We start from the raw sequence: 18334 nt of genomic DNA, 5'->3' as shown, positions 1-18334 counted from the left end.
ATCAGGGTTTAAATTTAATGACGCCCCTTCAACGTCAAACAGATACACTTCATACATAGGTTTCAAAACCACAATGACTTTTAACACAGTTTGAAAAGAACATCGCCTCGTCTCCACGCCACGTGTCTTCCTGTCGCTGCCGGACGCTCGCTTATCGTCTGGAACATCAGGCACACGTTCTGCAACAAACTGTTCTCTTGCAGGCACAATTCTGCAGTTGCAAGCTTTACAAAATATCATTTGAACCTTCACCTACCCCTGAGTCTAACTGCTGTGTAAGTGTGTGTCAACCCGAAATGCACTCAGTTTCACCGCTCACCTCACCAGCTGAACCTTGTAACCTTTCCACCAGACAGGAAGGCCAGCACGTACACATTTAAGATTAAAACAAGCATTCAAAAGCATTTAAGATTATTGATTTAACTCAACAGTTTAAAGTGGTTATAACTGCACCTGTAATAAAGGCTAATTGGGTACCAATATATTTAAACATCTGATGTCAATAATCCAATTAAAAACAAGAGGGACCATAAAGGAAGTAACATTTTTTACATGGAAGGTAATGCCAAATATCTATCAGCACATTTCTGTCAGCTCGACAAATATCAGCAAACTCATAAACTCTCCTTGTGCATTTTATCACACAGTGTGTCTGCCAGCAACAACCTGTAACAATCTGCTGGAGTTCACAACAGAAATGACCCCACTGATGTTAGGCTTCCTGTTATGTACTGTGTGCGACAGGCAGGATCGGTGGACCCAAAGTGGAGACTCACGGAGTAAACTCAAACTTAGATTTAATGCTGCATGGCAGAAAAACAGAAAGCTCACTTAAACTAGAAACATTAAAAGGCTTAAAGAGGCAGAACACAGAGCATGAAATGACCAAAGGGCTACGCAGAGGGATAACGAGGGGATGGGACACAGGAGGAGAGCACAGCTGAGAGAAATTAGACCTAACGAGACAAGGGAAGCAAAACTAGAAACACTGACATGAGACAGACTTTCAAAGTAAAACAGGAAACACAGAGATGCAGACTTGACAAGGAGATACAGCTGACAGAGGAGTCAGAGACACACAGACAGAAACCAGAAGACTAAAAACACTGAACCCCAAAGACTAGAAATAATTTAAAAAAGACAAAATCAAGTTCAATAATAAACTCAGCACACTGGGTCAACGACACAGGTACCCTCACATGCAAAAGTTGATACAGTGGAACCCCGGTTTACCCCATTTAACGAAAAATTCAAGTTACGAAGGCGTTTAACGGCAACATTTCTGCCCGTGGCACGGCAAAATGTAACGAAATAGATCAAATAGAAAATCAAAAAAATTCAATTAAATTCCATAATGTTATGTACATGTACGTATGTATGCATACGCATGCTTTCTTCAACCTCCACCAAGAACTTCTGCTATAAATGAAATTGAATTTAGTCGATATAAATTCTTATCAAATATTAAGCATAACTTCTGCTTAGTGAATTCAGCTACACTGTAACCTTAAATCCAGAGTTGATGCTTGAAGTAACATTGTGTTGTAACAGTTTTTGTCACAGAAGATGTTCATGCAGTGTAGCTCTGTTACAGACAACAGTTTTGTATATTAATGTATATTATTAAAAACAGTTTGTCACAAATATTCATTTAAAAAACTGACAAACATGTTTTATTATTTATTATTGTGTCGCCCAAATCACAGCATACATCACTGTTAATGTTTCTCCGCCCACCCTCCCTCTCTTTGATATAGAGTGTAAAGGGGGAACTGTCTGACCCTCACATGAAGCATTCAGATTTGGAGTAGGAGCACATCTGCACTCTCTGCTCTAAGACAGGATCTCCTCTGCAGGATGCCTGGAAACATCCGATCAGGTATTTCAGGAACAGAATTGTGTCTTTATCTGCATGTAACCCAATCGTCCCAGTGTGTGACTTTACAGTGGAGTTTATTTCCTGATTTTTCGTCTTACCTTAAATATAAAAAAATTCATTTACACTTTCAAAAGGTAGGTTCTTTAGTAATAGATTACATTCAGGTTGAGACTAATGTTTGAATCGTCCTTTGTCTCCTAGCCTCTGTGGTGTTGGTAGGTTTGTTGTGCTTGGTGCTCTGCAGTCAGCCGACCCGTCTGGATGCAGCCCCCCTCTGCACGAATGCCGAGGCTGGGTGTCACGTCCTCTCCCTGGCTAACCTGTTTGACCGGGTCATCCAACACTCAGCCAGAATGCACGGCATCTCCAATGACCTTCACTCTGAGTTTGTACGTTTCTTCATTGCAGTCGTGAGAAAAAGCTTTTTAAACGATGTTTAATGAACAAGCTTGATTGTGACATGAGGATCTTCTGTGTGCCTTTTAATGAGACGTTGTCAGGTTTACATAAAGTAGTCAATCAAACATTATCAGTTAGATACACGTACAGTCATTCTGTTAGAACCTGATGAGACAGTTTTTCAGTCTAACCAAGGACGAACGTTTTTACTGTTGACTGAGCTGTACGAGATGTTTTCACACACACTTGCTAACATAAATGGCACAAATCTGTATCATGTATAGTCTGCTATGCTGTATACTGTTAAGATTTGGCGCCGTATAAAAATAAAACTGAATTGAATGTGTGATAAAGACGCATCTATTGTGCAGACAGACACCAGTAAGGATACAGAGACAGGAAGCCATCGTATTAAGTCATTCACTGCTTTCGTGCTCCAGGCACGTTTGACATTTAGATGATATTTAACCTCTGACATTTCATTCATGTTTGTCCTCCCAGGAGCTTTACTTCCTGCCCAGTAAGAACCAGGTTGGCCGGGTCAGTCGCAACTGTCACACGTCTAACATCCTCACCCCAAATGGAAAGGAGAACGCTCAGAGAATGGCGGTAAATTCACCTTTTTCAAAGTTAATCCCTCTCAACACATCATATTTACAGCTGGAGTCTTGTCGTGTGTTTCAGGTTCTTTCTTTTGTTGCCATTAGCAACATTAAAGCTGTTTGAAACATTTTTTCCTTTCAAATGATAAAGAAGTTTGTACATTTGTCTCCCTTTGCTCTTTATGATGTTACAGTAACACTCAGTGGTACAAATCCCACTCTAGTCACACACAGCTGCCATAATTTACATGTATGTCACTACAGAGGGAGGAGCTGACGGAGGTGATTCTGAAGCTCCTGGTGGCATGGAGGGACCCACTGTGGCATTTCCACCAGAGCATGACCCACTTCCACGACTTCATTGACTTCAGCTCCAATAAATCTCTTAAAATGAGCAACATGGTGCACGAGCTACGGAAAGGAGTACAGAAAGTAGTTGAGAAGGTACTGTGTGTGTGTGTGTGTGTGTGTGTGTGTGTGTGTGTGTGGTAGTTTGAGTTTCTCTGTCAGCTCCATGTCAGATGATCCGTCCACACGTTCGTTCTCATCAGCAGGATTCAGCTGGTCACTGACAGCTTCAGACACTTTGTTGAACGGGGCGTTTGTGTTACCAACGATTAGCTTGATCACATTCAGAATACTTTATTAATCCATAAGGACACTATATGTTACAGTTGCTCAGTACAGTAACAGTAACAGACTCACCTATTCAAACAATACAATGTTACAGATTTACAAATTTAAGAAATAGCACTAATATATACAAATCACTCCATTATAAATATAAAGAATATTACAGAGGTGGGAATCACCATACATCCCACGATACGATATTATCACAATACTTAACGCACGATACGATATTATTGCAATTTTTAAAAATATTTTGCAATATTCAGATTCTGTACATAAAGGTAAACTTTATCAATATTCATTTTCTCTAATATCAAAGTCTCACACTCAGTCTTTCTCTCATTTCAGTTTGATTGTTGACAAACTGAACGGTTTGTATTACAGTCTAGTCCAACTTAACTGAATCAACCATCTGGTACAATTATAGCTATTCTGAACTATGCAGTTTATGAAAACTATGCAGCCCCTTCAGCAACTGAAGAATTTGAAAGTAAATTAAAACAAAATATAATTTTACATTAAATAAAAAAGTTTTAAACTTAATTAAAATAAAACATGTCTTAAATTAAAATAAGTAAACTGTCATGTTTATTAAACACATTTGGACAGTGAAGGAATGTCAGGATTCTTGCTCAGAAAAAGGATCAACATGCTCTGAAGTCAGAGCACAAAAACCTTTTTGTAACAAAATATCGATTTCTGCTGTCCCTGTATCCATACATTATTAGCAAACAAAATATCACCATGCTACACAGTATCCATTTTTCCCCCACCCCTACTATTACAGAGGTGTAATATTCATGATTAACCTGTGAACTTTGTCATTTGCTATTTTACAGTAGAGCGTGTGCGAAAAGATGTAACTATGCAGTGTTTACAGTGTGTTCAATGGAGTTGTACAGGGAGCCACAGGCAGGAATGACTTCCTGTGTCGATCAGTGGTGCATTATGGGTAATCTCAGCCTCTCACTGAGCGTGCTCGTGTGGCTAGCCAGCACGTCATGGAGTGGGTGGGAGGTGTTATCCAACATTGAGCTGAAGTTCAGCTCCGCCCCCACAGCGTTACTGGCCTCTGCTACCCTCAACCTGCCGTCCCAGCATGCATCAGCACAGACGATAGCACTGACCACAACAGACTCATAGACAATCCTGAGCGTTGTTCAACAGAAGGACCTCATGCACTACTACCCTAGCTGCCTTGAGATCGTTCTCCTGTTGTTGTAATCACTGACGGTGACCAGCAGATGTTGTTGTAGTATATTTAAGCCTGTGAAGGGCAGCAGTCTAATCAATGCTGTTTCACACAGCTCTGTGTTCAAATGCTTATTTTCCTGTAGTTAAAATTCAACCAGGGCAGAAACAGAGACACAGAGCGAGACAGAGGCACTGATGTGTGTGCACCAGCATATGCACAGTTTAGATCTTCTGTTTGTGGAGTACTTTGTTTTGTAATTTTTTTACTAAACTCACAACAACATCAACAATTTGTCTTATCCATATGTTTTGTTCCTTTCACACCAGATGCAGATGTTGGGAATATTAAGTAACTCCGTCAGCAGCCTCATGTCTCCTGAGGCTTTCTTGGCACCAGGCAGTGCTGAGTGGCGCCTAATGAAAGACTACGAGCTCCTCTACTGCTTTCGCCGAGACTCCAACAAGGTCCAAAACTACCTGAAGATCCTGAAGTGTCGTATTGTTCCAGAGGACGGATGTTAAAAGCTAGAAACTCTTGACAAAGCTGAAGTTTTTGTTTTCTACTTATAGAGAATCAGAAACATCTCATCATGACTGCATCGGCCGCCCAGTCTGTCAGAATGTTTCCATCCTCAGAAAATGTGACAACAGACAGGGTGCGATGAACAGAATCACTAATTATTATAAGAGAAACCTGTAAATCGTCTGTTTCAATATATTATATAAATATTTCAAAATCATGTCTTTTTTGTTGTTTGTACAGAAGAGATGCAGAAATACATGAGGTCACATCATCACAGCATCACGACAAATACTACAGATGTTCTGTCCTAATAAAATCTGAAACATTGTAACTAAACGTAAAAAACAAAGACAGTAAAAACATGAACAAATGCATTTATTCATCGAGGGATAACAGACAGTGTTACACATGTCTGACAGACTGAAGCAGATTGTTAAATCATTTTAAGAGAAGTTTCAGTCTATGGGATGAAAACATGTTGGTGGTTTCTCATGTTTAATTAAAAAGAAGCTTGTTTACATATATGATGATGATGATGATGACTTAACAGTTTTCCTGAAGCCAGCTGACCAATGAACCGCTTAACTGGTGATTCTTACCTGCCCACAGGTGTGGGTTAAGGTTAGGGATGTGAGTCACCAGTCTGTCTCTGGCTGTATCCCAATTCAGGGTCTGCAGCCTTAACGATCCTCGAGGGCCGCGTACTTAAAGTCCGCTAAGGCCGGAAGTGCGAGGCTTGTGAGATGGGACGGTCTAGCCTCCGTCGCGCTGCCCAGGTTGCCTAGCAACCATGATACTAACAGCTGGAAACGTTTCATACAGCTTTGTTTGACAGAAATGAAGGAGAACATATTTGTTCATGTGTTTGTTTCTAATGTCACATGACTTTGCCGACATGTGGCCAACAGGAATGTTTTAATGTTCTTCGTTATTAAACATTTGCACATAAATAAGTGACATAATATTAAGTACTTAAAGTTTACTCTTCGGCCGCTCCGCTTCTGCCGTCTGCGGCAAAATTATCCACACCCGCCGCCGCGCTATGCATTCTGGGATATGTTGGGCCACGAAGTCTACACCGCCACATCCTTAAAATTCAGGGAAATGAAGGACGCATTTGAGGGCCGCATTTCGAGCAGCCTTCGAATTGGGACAGCCTTCGTCACGGTGACGTAATCGGCCTTAAAATGCGGCCTTTAAGGCTGCAGACCCTGGATTGGGACACAGCCCCTGTGTGACAGACTGGTGACATGTCCAGCGTGTAGCCTCGCCCTGTGATAGGCTTCAGGCCCTCATCATCCTGGTAAAGATGAGCGGGAGAGAATGGATGGAAGAACCGCTCCACATTTACCAACCGCATTAAAAACATCCTCACACATGCATGTAACAGCTCAAAACAAAGAAACGACACAAAAGGAGCTGACCACGCTTCTAGGAATCAGAAACAAGCAAAGAAACAGGGTATGGAGGCCTATCTCCCCCCACCACTCCCCCTGCCGGGGGCGGACTCCCTCAGACATCGGTGCGTTGGTGGTTCTTTGTTTACGGGGATGGGCGTCCAGGTACACACCGGCTCAGATCATTACATGAAGGAACCTTTTAAAAACAAGCGTCCATGCTCACAGGTGTACACACGGTGCTCACACACACAAACTACACCCTTTTTGGCTCCTACCTCAAAGCACACTGTGCTGTCGATCTTACGTGCTGCACAATAATGTTTAATATTTAGTATTTACTGTTATATTCACACAGATCATCGTGATGTTGTTTATTATGTTATTCTTTTTTCTTTCTCAGCAGGTGATCCAGGTGATTGATAGATGTGTTTTTCTCTGTTTGTTTTTTGCCCTTTATCCCTCTGCCCCGCTGTTTTTCTTTCTCTTTCTTTTCCCAGTCACGTCTGTGGAGCAAGTGAAAATGAAATGAAATAAACAATAAAAGGTGAATCAAATAGACCAATACAGCAAGGCTGGGATGGTCCACTTGGTAAAGTAAATCCGTTCTTTGCCTTTAGACAATAATTCTGATGCAAAAGAGCCAAACGGGACAGGCGGAGAAAAAGAAACGAGCAAAGATAAAACCTCAAACAATGAGAGAAATCCTGACCTTATGGCAGTCAAAACACATGAGGACAGGCAGCTCCACCCGTGGGATTTGGTGGAGCAGGAAATTTGCATCATTGATGTGCAGCTGACACATGTGCAGCAGCTGTGATGCTGTCAGCAGTTTGATATTTGATGAAGATCTCGATGGATGCTCAGGAGCTCAGAGGAAGATCATCCTGTTTGTGTGGACGTTGTTTTCAGTGGGATAAGAATGAAAGAAAGTTCGTCTCCATGCTGAGAGCCTCGTGTGTCAGTGCACGGGTCTGCTGAGGACTTTAAGCCCCGGCTGTTTGTAGAAGAACACTTCATGACCTTTCACCTGCTTCACAAACTGTGGAAAGCAGAAATCATATTAACAAGTCTGCGAACAGCAGTAATCTGCACGCTGATCCAAGTTTCAACTACAGGAATGAACGAAACACGTGTGTGCTCATCCTGTGCTGTGGTGCAGAGGTTGGGACCAAGACGGTTTAACTTCTGGCAGCACAGCGGCAAGAAGGTCCTGAGCTCGAGTCCTGAGGTCGAGTCCTGAGCTCGAGTCCAGAGCTCGAGTCCAGAGCTCGAGTCCAGAGCTCGAGTCCTGAGCTCGAGGCCTGAGCTCGAGGCCTGAGCTCGAGGCCTGAGCTCGAGTCCTGAGCTCGAGTCCTGAGCTCGAGTCCTGAGCTCGAGTCCTGAGCTCGAGGCCTGAGCTCGAGTCCAGAGCTCGAGTCCAGAGCTCGAGTCCAGAGCTCGAGTCCTGAGCTCGAGGCCTGAGCTCGAGGCCTGAGCTCGAGGCCTGAGCTCGAGTCCTGAGCTCGAGTCCAGAGCTCGAGTCCAGAGCTCGAGTCCTGAGCTCGAGGCCTGAGCTCGAGTCCTGAGCTCGAGGCCTGAGCTCGAGTCCTGAGCTCGAGGCCTGAGCTCGAGTCCTGAGCTCGAGGCCTGAGCTCGAGTCCTGAGCTCGAGTCCAGAGCTCGAGTCCAGAGCTCGAGTCCTGAGCTCGAGGCCTGAGCTCGAGTCCTGAGCTCGAGGCCTGAGCTCGAGTCCAGAGCTCGAGTCCTGAGCTCGAGGCCTGAGCTCGAGGCCTGAGCTCGAGTCCTGAGCTCGAGTCCTGAGCTCGAGTCCTGAGCTCGAGTCCTGAGCTCGAGGCCTGAGCTCGAGTCCTGAGCTCGAGTCCTGAGCTCGAGTCCAGAGCTCGAGTCCTGAGCTCGAGTCCAGAGCTCGAGGCCTGAGCTCGAGGCCTGAGCTCGAGGCCTGAGCTCGAGTCCAGAGCTCGAGTCCTGAGCTCGAGTCCTGAGCTCGAGGCCTGAGCTCGAGGCCTGAGCTCGAGTCCTGAGCTCGAGTCCAGCATCGGGCTGCGGTCTTTCTGAGCGGATACTGTCAGGCTTGTTATAAACACACTTAAACATTTACACTTTGTATAACTTGGATACATCGACCTGCACTTTTCATTATTAACTATACAAGAACTCCTCAGGTTCCTGCTCTATGCAGACGATCATAACTGACACGAGCACTCAGTCTTAGCTGTGTTACAAATGTTTGCTGTTAAACTGCAGCAGAGAACAAACGTGGCTGAAGTTTGAACAAAGAGTCAGAAACAGGTTTAATACGTTTATTGAGTAAAAAACAGGAAATAACGTCGCACTGAGATCATGCTTCGTTTGTTTTTTTAGAAAACACGTCATGATGCTGCTATGGTGACGACCTCTGACCTTCCAGTGCCCTGCTCTACACAGGAAAGATGAATGGAGCCGTCGCTGCAACATAAAGAAGAAACATGTGTTTGCAACAACATCACCATCATCACGTGACATCATGTGACCCAGGAAGGAAATACCTTTTCATGGTCACCACAGTGTCGACGCTGTGACTCTCGTCTGTGGGCTGAAGGTCTCTAAAAACGATCTGACACAGACACAAACATAAGCAGGAACAGTGATTCTAATGATGATGATTTTCTCTGGCTCATCCATCCTGCATCACAGGGGCAGCAGCAGAGAAACCCAGAATCTGCCCCGAGCCCCCTCCTCCAAGCCGGCCCAGACCTAATCTCACCGCACGGTCCGGGTCTGCACCGCAGGTCCAGGACATGTCACCTGTCATTGGTCATAATGTCATCGTCCAGGCCTTCTAGTCCCAAACTACCACAACTGGCTTCTTCTGATGGGGAAGTAGCAGCTCCTCTCTGAGCTCCTCTCCAGTCCTTCACCCCGTCTGCAGGTCAGCCGCCCTCCACGCAAACTCCACGTGTTGTTCTTTCGGTCCCAAAGCTCGTCACCACGGTGAGGGTGGGAACAAACACCTGTCACAACATCATGACCACCTGCTATAATATGTTGGTCCCCTTTTTCTGCCAACACACTCAGAAGCGTTGAAGACTCCACTCGAGGGCACCGAGTCCTGTTGCTGCGATGTGGAGCCTTCATGGATCCAGAGTTTCTCCATCTGTTGCTTTAACGGACGATCTGAGGAACTTAGAGCCTAAAACTCAGGAACACCTCAGAGGAAACATTTCCCTGAAAGGGTGCATGTGGTCTGAGGGAAGGCTGAGGTACTGTGTGCCAAAGGAACATCCACATGGACCCAAGATTTCCCAGGAGAACTTTGGTCAAATCATGAACTCTTCTTCCCATAGTGCACCTGGTCTTGTCCAGGTAAGTGACAACACGGGGAATCTGTTCTAGGAGACACTTCAGCATCAGTGAGGAGGACGAGGCCACGGACGAAGTCTCTGCTGAGACTTTAACCTCAGAAGCTGCTGCAGGACGTCTCCGTCCAGCTCAGCAACAAGGTGCAGATGCTTCACATCAGCTCAACAAGCTTTCACCTTAATGTCCTCTGTTGTGTTTGTGCGCAAACAAACGTCACCGACTTTTGGCCAAGCTGCTAAAATGCAAACACATCCCAACATTCCCAGCTTTGTTTCTAAAGCAGTTCGTAAACTGTGACCAGCAGCAGACAGGAAGCAGACGTCTGATGCTTGCTTACCTTGGACAGCTTCTCCGGCTGCTCTGTGATGAATCGCTGGTAAATCTCCAAACACAGGGAGGACAGTTTCCCGTCCCCCCTGAGGATGTGGTGTCTGTGGGCAGGGAGGGGTGTGCCCACAGGAAGGAGAAGCGTGAACATCTCAGCTCCAGACTCGTCCGTCTCCTCCAACACAGTCAGAGTCAGACAGAAGCGTTAGAAATCGATTACAGTATTAATGAATGATATTATGTACAAATACATAAGTAGTGCACAAAGACTCTGCAGAGCTGAGACGTTTACGTTCATGTGCAACATCAGATGAGTTTATCTGAGGTCTGCGTACTTTTACTAGCACGTCAATGGAGGACACATCCACCGTGACAGAGTCCTCCTCTGGGGTGAGGCCGTCTCTGCCAACCAGCAGCCCCGCCTCCAGGGCCGCGCCCACAGCGATGACCTCGTCAGGAGGTGCCGAGTTGAGAAGCTCCACATCCGGAAACATTTCCCGGATCATCTGCTGCAGACGAGGAATTCTGGCCGAGCCGCCGCAAAGAACGACCTGCAACACAGACTCGTGTCAGCGATCGAGGAGCGGCTTCTATTTAACACACAGCTACGCCATCACTCGCGCATCAGTAAAGACCTGCACGCCGTACCTTGCTAATGTTGTGAGGTGTAAGACCCGCCTCCTCGAGGACGGCTTTGATTGGCTGGATGCTTTTGTTGAAGAGCGAAGAGCAGAGCAGCTCAAATCGAGCTCTGAAAGAAAGAACAGAGGTCGTGACGAAGGACACAAATATCCACGTTATCAGAATCCTGATGATGTGTTTGTAAGACATTTAACGACTTTTCCCTTAATTTTGCTGCTCAGTTTATTTCATTTAGTTTTTATTCGTTAGCTTTATGGTTTCATACGGAGCCCCGCAGGGGACATGGGAGAAAAAAAATGAAGACGGACTTTTGCGAGATCTCGCAAAAGTCCGTCTTAATTTTAAGACTTAATTAAAAAAAACTTAAAAATGTTTCGTTCCAGCTTTAGCTCAGGCTCAGCTAACGATGATATTCAGATTCTTACAATCTGTGTGTCGACACACTAGCTCACCTCGAGACGCTGCACTCGAAGTCGATACCATCATGAAGGGAGTCGACGAAGCAGTTGGCCGAACCCAGCGAGGACAGCGAGTGCTTCGCCATCTCTGCACCATTCATCAGCTTCAGCATAGCCCGAGGATTAGAGCTCACATCGTGCTTAAACGTGCTGCAAACACACACACAGAAAAATCTTTAAGATGTTAGAAGTGTGTTCGTCTGTTGCTTTGATCCTCCTTAGTGAATCGATCAAACGTTGATGTTGGTACCGTTTGAATTCGGAGGCGAGGTGCTGCGCCAAGGCCTGAGTGAACGCCTCTCCTCCGATGCTGTGGTCAGTGTGAGCGCTGCGACGCAGGAACATTCCTCCGTGGACCTGCAGCACCGTCACGCTCAGGGACGTCCCACCGAGCTTGTAAACGAGGACGTGGCTGTGGAGACAGAACATCGCTAAAGGACGAGAAGATGGAAAACTCATTCAGACGGTGACAGCTCTGCTGGCAGCTCACGCACGCACGCACGCACGCACGCACGCACGCACGCACGCACGCACGCACGCACGCACGCACGCACGCACGCCGTAGTACCCGGTAGTTTTTTCGTTTCGGCGTTCCCAGCAATCAGAGCCGATCTGAAAACGTGACATCAGCAGCCAGCCTACCACCGATTGGCTAGTCAGTGGCGTCACTCGATGAGTCATGAAAGCGTCTCCTTCATGAGACCACGCCGCAGTCCCAGAGCCGCACGCTGAGCAGCAGGCCTGACGTCGCCTCCGCTGTTTGTTGTGTTTGCATACAAATGACATCACTGGCCTTTGGACTGGGTTGCTATGACGACCCCTGGACATCGTGGTACTCAGCTGTGATGGAAAACGTCTGAGATCGAGTGGAGTCGAGCAGGTGTCGGTGGAGGAGGTCGAGCAGAACAAGGATTTTAGATGCTCCAGCTTTTAAACATGTTGTTGGATAAAGTTTTTTCCAAACAACGTTCACATCTGCGCTGTGAGTCGGACCAGCGGGAGCGTCGACCCCTGCTCGCCAACACAGCTTATCAAGGACGAGCTGTGAGGAGCCCAAACTAATGTGAGGCTGATTCTACCAGCTGGATCAGGAGGCAGAGGTCATGGCTCCCATCCTCCTTAGATTTAGGAGTTCACACGCCGACCACGTCGTTTTAAACCAATGATCATAATGAAATCTGAGGCGTTCCTTTCCTAAGACACACCTCTTCCCTGACGGCGACTCCTGTCCGATGTCATAGGCCAGCAGAGCGGCGGCGGGCTCGTGGATCAGCCTCAGGACGTTGAACCCTGCAGCTTCAGCGGCGTTCCTGAAGGAAACAGGTGACGATTAGAAACTGGAATAGATGAATATTTTCAAAGTGACATAAAAAGATTGTTACAGGTAGCACCGACCTGAGAGCACGCTTCTGAGCATGTGCAAACTCTGAGGGAACAGTGATGACAGCGTCGCTCACATCCGAGCCTCCCAGAGCCGACTGAGCCGTTTCTGTGAAAACAGGAAATAATCAGTCAGGTGATTATTTACAGAAAACTGAATACTTTACGTATCAGGACATTACAGAATCTCATCCTTCTAAAGTGAAGCTCACATGACAAACACCAGGATATTATTACAGTACTGCTCACTTTCACTGTGTAATAGACATGCATCGCTCTGTTGCATGACCCAGTTTAGCTGTTGGACAGATGCTCTCACACTTGACTTTAACCCTCTAAAGCAGGGGTCCCCAATCCCAGTCCACGAGGGCCGGTGTCCTGCAGGTTTCAGATGTGTCCTTGATCCATCACAGCTGATCTAAATGGCTAAATGACCTCCTCCACATGTCCTGAAGTTCTCCAGAGGCTGGTAATGAGCTAATCATGTGATTCAGGTGTGCTGACCCAGGGTGAGATCCTGCAGGACACCGGCCCTCGTGGACTGGGATTGGGGACCCCTGCTCTAAAGTATTTTAGGGCCGACGTCCAGGACATGCAAACTTAACTGATGTCAGCCAATCAGAGAGTTTTAAAAAGCATCAAATGTCCAATGAGGACGATTTGATCGTGGGAAATTTCTGACGCATCATCAGGACCACAGGCTGTGAGAAGCTGACAGTGTTTAGAAATAATATGTAAAAATATATAAACTGTAAAAACAAAAATGTGTTTGTATGAAGCTTATATGAAGTGTTTTTGTCGCCTCGGGGCGGTGTTGTGCGATAACGGGTACTTGTTGAGTAAGACTTGGAGGACCATCACTAAAGACCACATGAAAAATAATAATAAATCTACCAGAAACTTTGGCTGCTTGGACATAATGACGAACATTTTCACACTAACAGATTTACCTTTCATTTTCTGGAAGATGAGCTTCGCGACATCTTCTGGAGCGACGTACTTTGGCTGCTGTCCTGACGTGATCTCATAAAAAGGTTTGTTGTCTCTGCTGACGACCTAAACACACAAAACATCCTCAGACTCCAAAAACCAAACTGTGTTTGTGCCGTCATCACAGATCGTTGTAGAGAAACTCACAGACCAGAAACGGCATCTTCAGGAAGTTAAAATCTCAGCATGTAAAGGCTGCTTTTAAAGAACTAGTAATAATAATATAATGTTTCTCAGTGTAAGTAAAGCCCGTGTGTAGTTAGAATTATGTGTAACATGTAAATAAGAAAACAAACTGCAGTTATCTGTAAATCGTTTACAGTAAATCCTTTCTCCTCTGAGTGCTCACAGTCTGTAAACATGTTACAAAATCCCTGCAGAACATCAGAGGGATCCTGTCAGCACGATTCAGTAAATGTGATCTAAGGATTTAGTCAGGAGGGAGAAGTGTGACACAGGCCTGTTTGCATTAATGGATCATCAGCTTTAAATAAAACAAGACCTGAGGCAACTTTTTAAAACTGTGAGTCCAGAAAAAGTGTTGAAAGTGAGACGAGCTGGCTCAGCAAGTCTCATCTGTAAAGCACCAGGATCCAAACTGTGTGGAGCTCCTGACTCTTGGTCTTTCAGAGGGTTTAGATTCGTTGTTCAAACCTACCTGACATTTGGTCTCCGTTCTGTGCCTTTGAATCTCTGGGTCATCAAAGCTTTTCAATCAGAGAGAAACACACACACACACACACACACACACAGTTATGAGCTGCTGTCCACAGGACGTCAAGGATCATAAATAATAATAATAACTCGTTCCTTCCTCACTCAGGCTACAAACAGCATGAATACAAATGTTGTCAGAAATGTAACTTTTGTCATTTCTGTCTCAAAAACATCTGTTTCCTTTTCTACTGCAGCTCACTGAGTAACTGCTACATGGGCTCTGATCAAAGCCATCCTCTCATGTGTAACAGCTGATGGTCTGTCTGCATGTAGCAGAGAGGACAGGAGCCTCCTTATTCCTGCCACAGTGTTTGTTTTTCCCAGAGGAGAAACCCGACTGATGTCCACGTGTGATGATGCAATCAATCTGAACAATGTTAGAGCTGCATAATGTTGCTTTTTTCTCCCAGTTATTTAATTAAATTGAGTAAAGTGAGTTATTAATAATTATAATAATATCATGTAGGTTTCACATTTGTAAACAAAACATGGTCAGCTGTGTCACCTTCTCCCGAGCACTTGTTTCACTTTGACGACTGTACTGGCAGCGTTGCGGACCCGTCCCTGTTTTGCTGCTATACCGACAATCTGCAGAAGAGGTCAGAGGTTAAAAGGCTGCTGCAGTAGATATCTCACAGGTGCAGGAAGCAGCCGTCAGTAATGTCAGAATAATTCTGCAACTCAATGCAAAAAATCATCTTCAAGTTCCATAAAAAACCCAAAAAGCAAACAGCAGACATGTCTGAAGGTTCTCAGTCATCCAGGTCATCGTAGTCTAAGGAGCTTGCAAAGAAAAGCGTCTGGACTTCTTTAAGTTACTTGAAGACGTTTCACCTTCATCCCAGAAGCTTCTTCAGTTCTAAGGTCAAATGGTGGAGAGTCCCAGATATAAACCTAGTGGGAGTTTCCCCCCACAGAGGGACAAAAAAAAGGACAGACGCAACAACATTGTCATCCCCTATGTAGCCGGTGTATCAGAGAAACTCAGGAGGGTTTTCTCCAAGCATGACATCCCGGTGTACTTCAGACCCAGCAACACACTCAGACACAAACTGGTTCACCCGAAAGACAAAACGCCAAAACACAGACTTAACAATGTGGTGTTTGCTGCACAGCAGCGAGGAATGCCCAGACCTCTACATCGGAGAGACCAAACAGCCACTTCACAAGCGCATGGCACAACACAGAAGAGCCACCTCCACAGGACAAGATTCAGCTGTCCATCTGCATCTAAAGGTCAAAGGTCACTCTTTCGAGGATGCCAATGTTCACATGTTGGACAGAGAGGACAGATGGTTTGAAAGAGGAGTGAAAGAAGCATCTATGTCCACTGTGAGCGACCATCTTTGAACAGAGGCGGTGGTTTACGACACCAACTCTCTGCCATCTATAATCCAGTTTTGAGATCCCTCCCCAGACGCCTTAACACCCACTCACATCCTGGACCATCTGACCTCAGGACATCACATGATAAGGTGGTGCCAGGTTTCACAATGAACTCACCCGAAACTCTGGCTGATTGGGACCCACACCCAGTTCCACACCTTGGCTCAGGCGATTAGAGGATCATCAGGGGGTCCTTTTGTCCCTCTGTGGGGGGAAACTCCCACCAGGTTTAAATCTGGGACTCTCCACCATTTGACCTTAGAACTGAAGAAGCCTCTCGGATGAAGGTGAAACGTCTTCAAGTAACTTAAAGAAGTCCAGACGCTTTTCTTTCTAAACTCCTTAGAGCAAACAGCAGACAGATCTATGCTAGACACTATAAGGTGATATGACAAGAACATGACCACAGAAACATGTGACCTGTGATAACAGAGGAACTTCTGTTACTTTTAATACTGCAAATATTTTAGCAAATGTTTTATTGATTGGTCATCACCATTTCTTCTATACAGACATCGTGCAAAGATAATATGATGCTTAGTGCTAACAGGAAAGACTGAGAGCATGAGTCAGGCACAAACCCAAGAAGTGGAGCCAAAGTCGTACCTGTTCAGTGTCTCTGTAGCCCACCACAGTTGGAGTTACTCTGTCTCCTGCATCGTTAGCCACCACATCAGCCCGTCCATCCTAAACAACACACAGCATACATTCAGAAACACTTAAATATATACTTTGCTCAAAACTCTTGGATGTTCAGATGCATCAGCAGCTGATTTCCAGGCTCACTTATCCACATATTTCATGTATGAATCCAAGCTGCAGATCTTCAGTCCCTGTAGGGCTCCTTAAGGAGTTCAGCTTGGTCCAACCTTGACTACATGCCATAAGACTGTTGTTTGACTGGAGTGGAAATGCATCATAACTAAACTGGTTTACTGTTGAATTAGTTGAAAAACCTCAAATTAACATGCAGCATAAATGTGAACTGAGCCTTAATAATCAGAGAGTCACGAAAGGTTTTGTGTAATCGTGAGATGAAAGGAGACAAGAGGCTGTTCAGCCTCCTCACAGTCTAATTAAGGTTTGTGGTGCTTAGTTTGTATCGTCTACATGTGCCGTTACAGGAACGCAGCAATGATGCAAAACGCCTGTTAGACTCCAACATTTTCATTTTCTTGGACAAAGTAATCTTTAATGACTTTACAAAGCAAAGACTGGGAGCACAAGTCTGAATTTACACACATGTGAACTTGAGTGACGCTGCATTTTCAATCTTTCTAAAGTTTAATATGATGTTTGCAGCTGTGACAGTTTCAACCAGGGATGTACGCGATTACTCGCCGTCAGCAGTGATGTCACTAGTCCAGAAGTACTAGTCATGTAATTTAATTCTTTTACATTTATCGATACCCAAATGTTGTGTCCTAAATGTTATGCTGCCACCAGATGGCGCATCGTTGTTGAGAAATGCCATAAATCTGTTCATCTTGATCTGATCTTTTTGGTCACACTATTATTTCTGGTTCTTTAAAAAAGCAAAAGATTAGATTGCAGATACAAGCGGCGAAAAGTTGGTTTTGTCTGAGTGTGGAGGGACTCTGAGTGTGGAGGGGCTCTGAGTGTGGAGGGGCTCTGAGTGTGGAGGGGCTCTGAGTGTGGAGGGGCTCTACCTGAGCGATGGAGGGCTCAGAGGACAGCTTCTCCACATCACTCTGCTGTGTACCATCCACTGACACAGCTGTGTGACTTTATGTACACAAAAGCTGAAATATAAACATTATAAACATGTTTCCTTAGCAACGCCACTTTGACCATCATCGAGTTTCTGTCCACATATTTGACCCTTTTTCTTGGAAGTTCACTTAAATCACTTGGACCCTGCAGTCCACACTATAAGGTTGGGGGCGGGGCTTCGGGATGGCCATCCAGGAGTTTAAGGTCATCTCTAAATCATGTTGGGGTGGAGCTGGACTCTAAAGGTGGTGTCAGAGGTGGATGTTGTCCAAGTACAACACTGGACACTCAGCTTTCTCATGTGTTTGGCATCGATGTCCTATCGGAGCACCAAACTGTTTAAAATGCGTAGTTATTAATCTGAGATGAAGAATCTGGATGCAACCCTCTCTCCTTTATTTACCCGCGGACTGAACTGAAATAATTCATTGACTTATCTCCACTTTGCCAGCAGCTGACCGAGCAGCGCCATCCTTCAGGACATTTAATGTTCACAAAAACAACACGTGAGGTTTCATGAAGCGATGCTCACCTTAAATATCGCCACACACGCGGATGTGTAACCGAAATGAACCCCAATCGCCGACATGCTGCCAGCCCTCAGCCCACAAGACCGACAAACATGGATCCGGTTCTCCTCACCTTTGAACCGGAAGAATTTCCTCTTGGAGTACTTCAAAACAAAAGCATGTACTGATGTTTATTTTTTTTACTCTAATATCATTGTTTGTA

The 18334-nt window shown here is 45.2% G+C and overlaps 2 protein-coding genes across 2 annotated transcripts; one reads left to right on the top strand and one right to left on the bottom strand.

The window, feature by feature from the left end:
* The first annotated feature begins 1617 nt into the window (after window positions 1-1617).
* On the top strand, window positions 1618-5447 carry prl2 (prolactin 2). The gene is made up of 5 exons (XM_085138877.1): window positions 1618-1879; window positions 2081-2268; window positions 2780-2887; window positions 3145-3324; window positions 5035-5447. Exons 1-5 carry the CDS (start codon window positions 1858-1860, stop codon window positions 5227-5229), a joined length of 693 nt encoding a protein of 230 aa, XP_084995003.1. The 5' UTR covers window positions 1618-1857; the 3' UTR covers window positions 5230-5447.
* Window positions 5448-8915: 3468 nt separating this feature from the next.
* hspa14 (heat shock protein family A (Hsp70) member 14) lies at window positions 8916-18269 on the bottom strand. Its single transcript, XM_085138443.1, has 14 exons — window positions 18135-18269; window positions 16475-16555; window positions 14988-15070; window positions 14424-14472; window positions 13726-13831; window positions 12791-12884; window positions 12601-12705; window positions 11646-11807; window positions 11390-11545; window positions 10944-11046; window positions 10631-10846; window positions 10306-10470; window positions 9155-9222; window positions 8916-9074 (listed from the first exon to the last, which is right to left on the bottom strand). Exons 1-14 carry the CDS (start codon window positions 18189-18191, stop codon window positions 8999-9001), a joined length of 1521 nt encoding a protein of 506 aa, XP_084994569.1. The 5' UTR covers window positions 18192-18269; the 3' UTR covers window positions 8916-8998.
* Between the last annotated feature and the right edge of the window lie 65 nt (window positions 18270-18334).

The sequence above is a fragment of the Neolamprologus multifasciatus genome, chromosome 17 (assembly GCF_963576455.1).
Source record: "Neolamprologus multifasciatus chromosome 17, fNeoMul1.2, whole genome shotgun sequence".
NCBI lineage: Eukaryota > Metazoa > Chordata > Actinopteri > Cichliformes > Cichlidae > Neolamprologus > Neolamprologus multifasciatus.
Note: the sequence above shows the minus strand (reverse complement) of the source record. Positions and strands in the feature narration are given on the sequence as shown.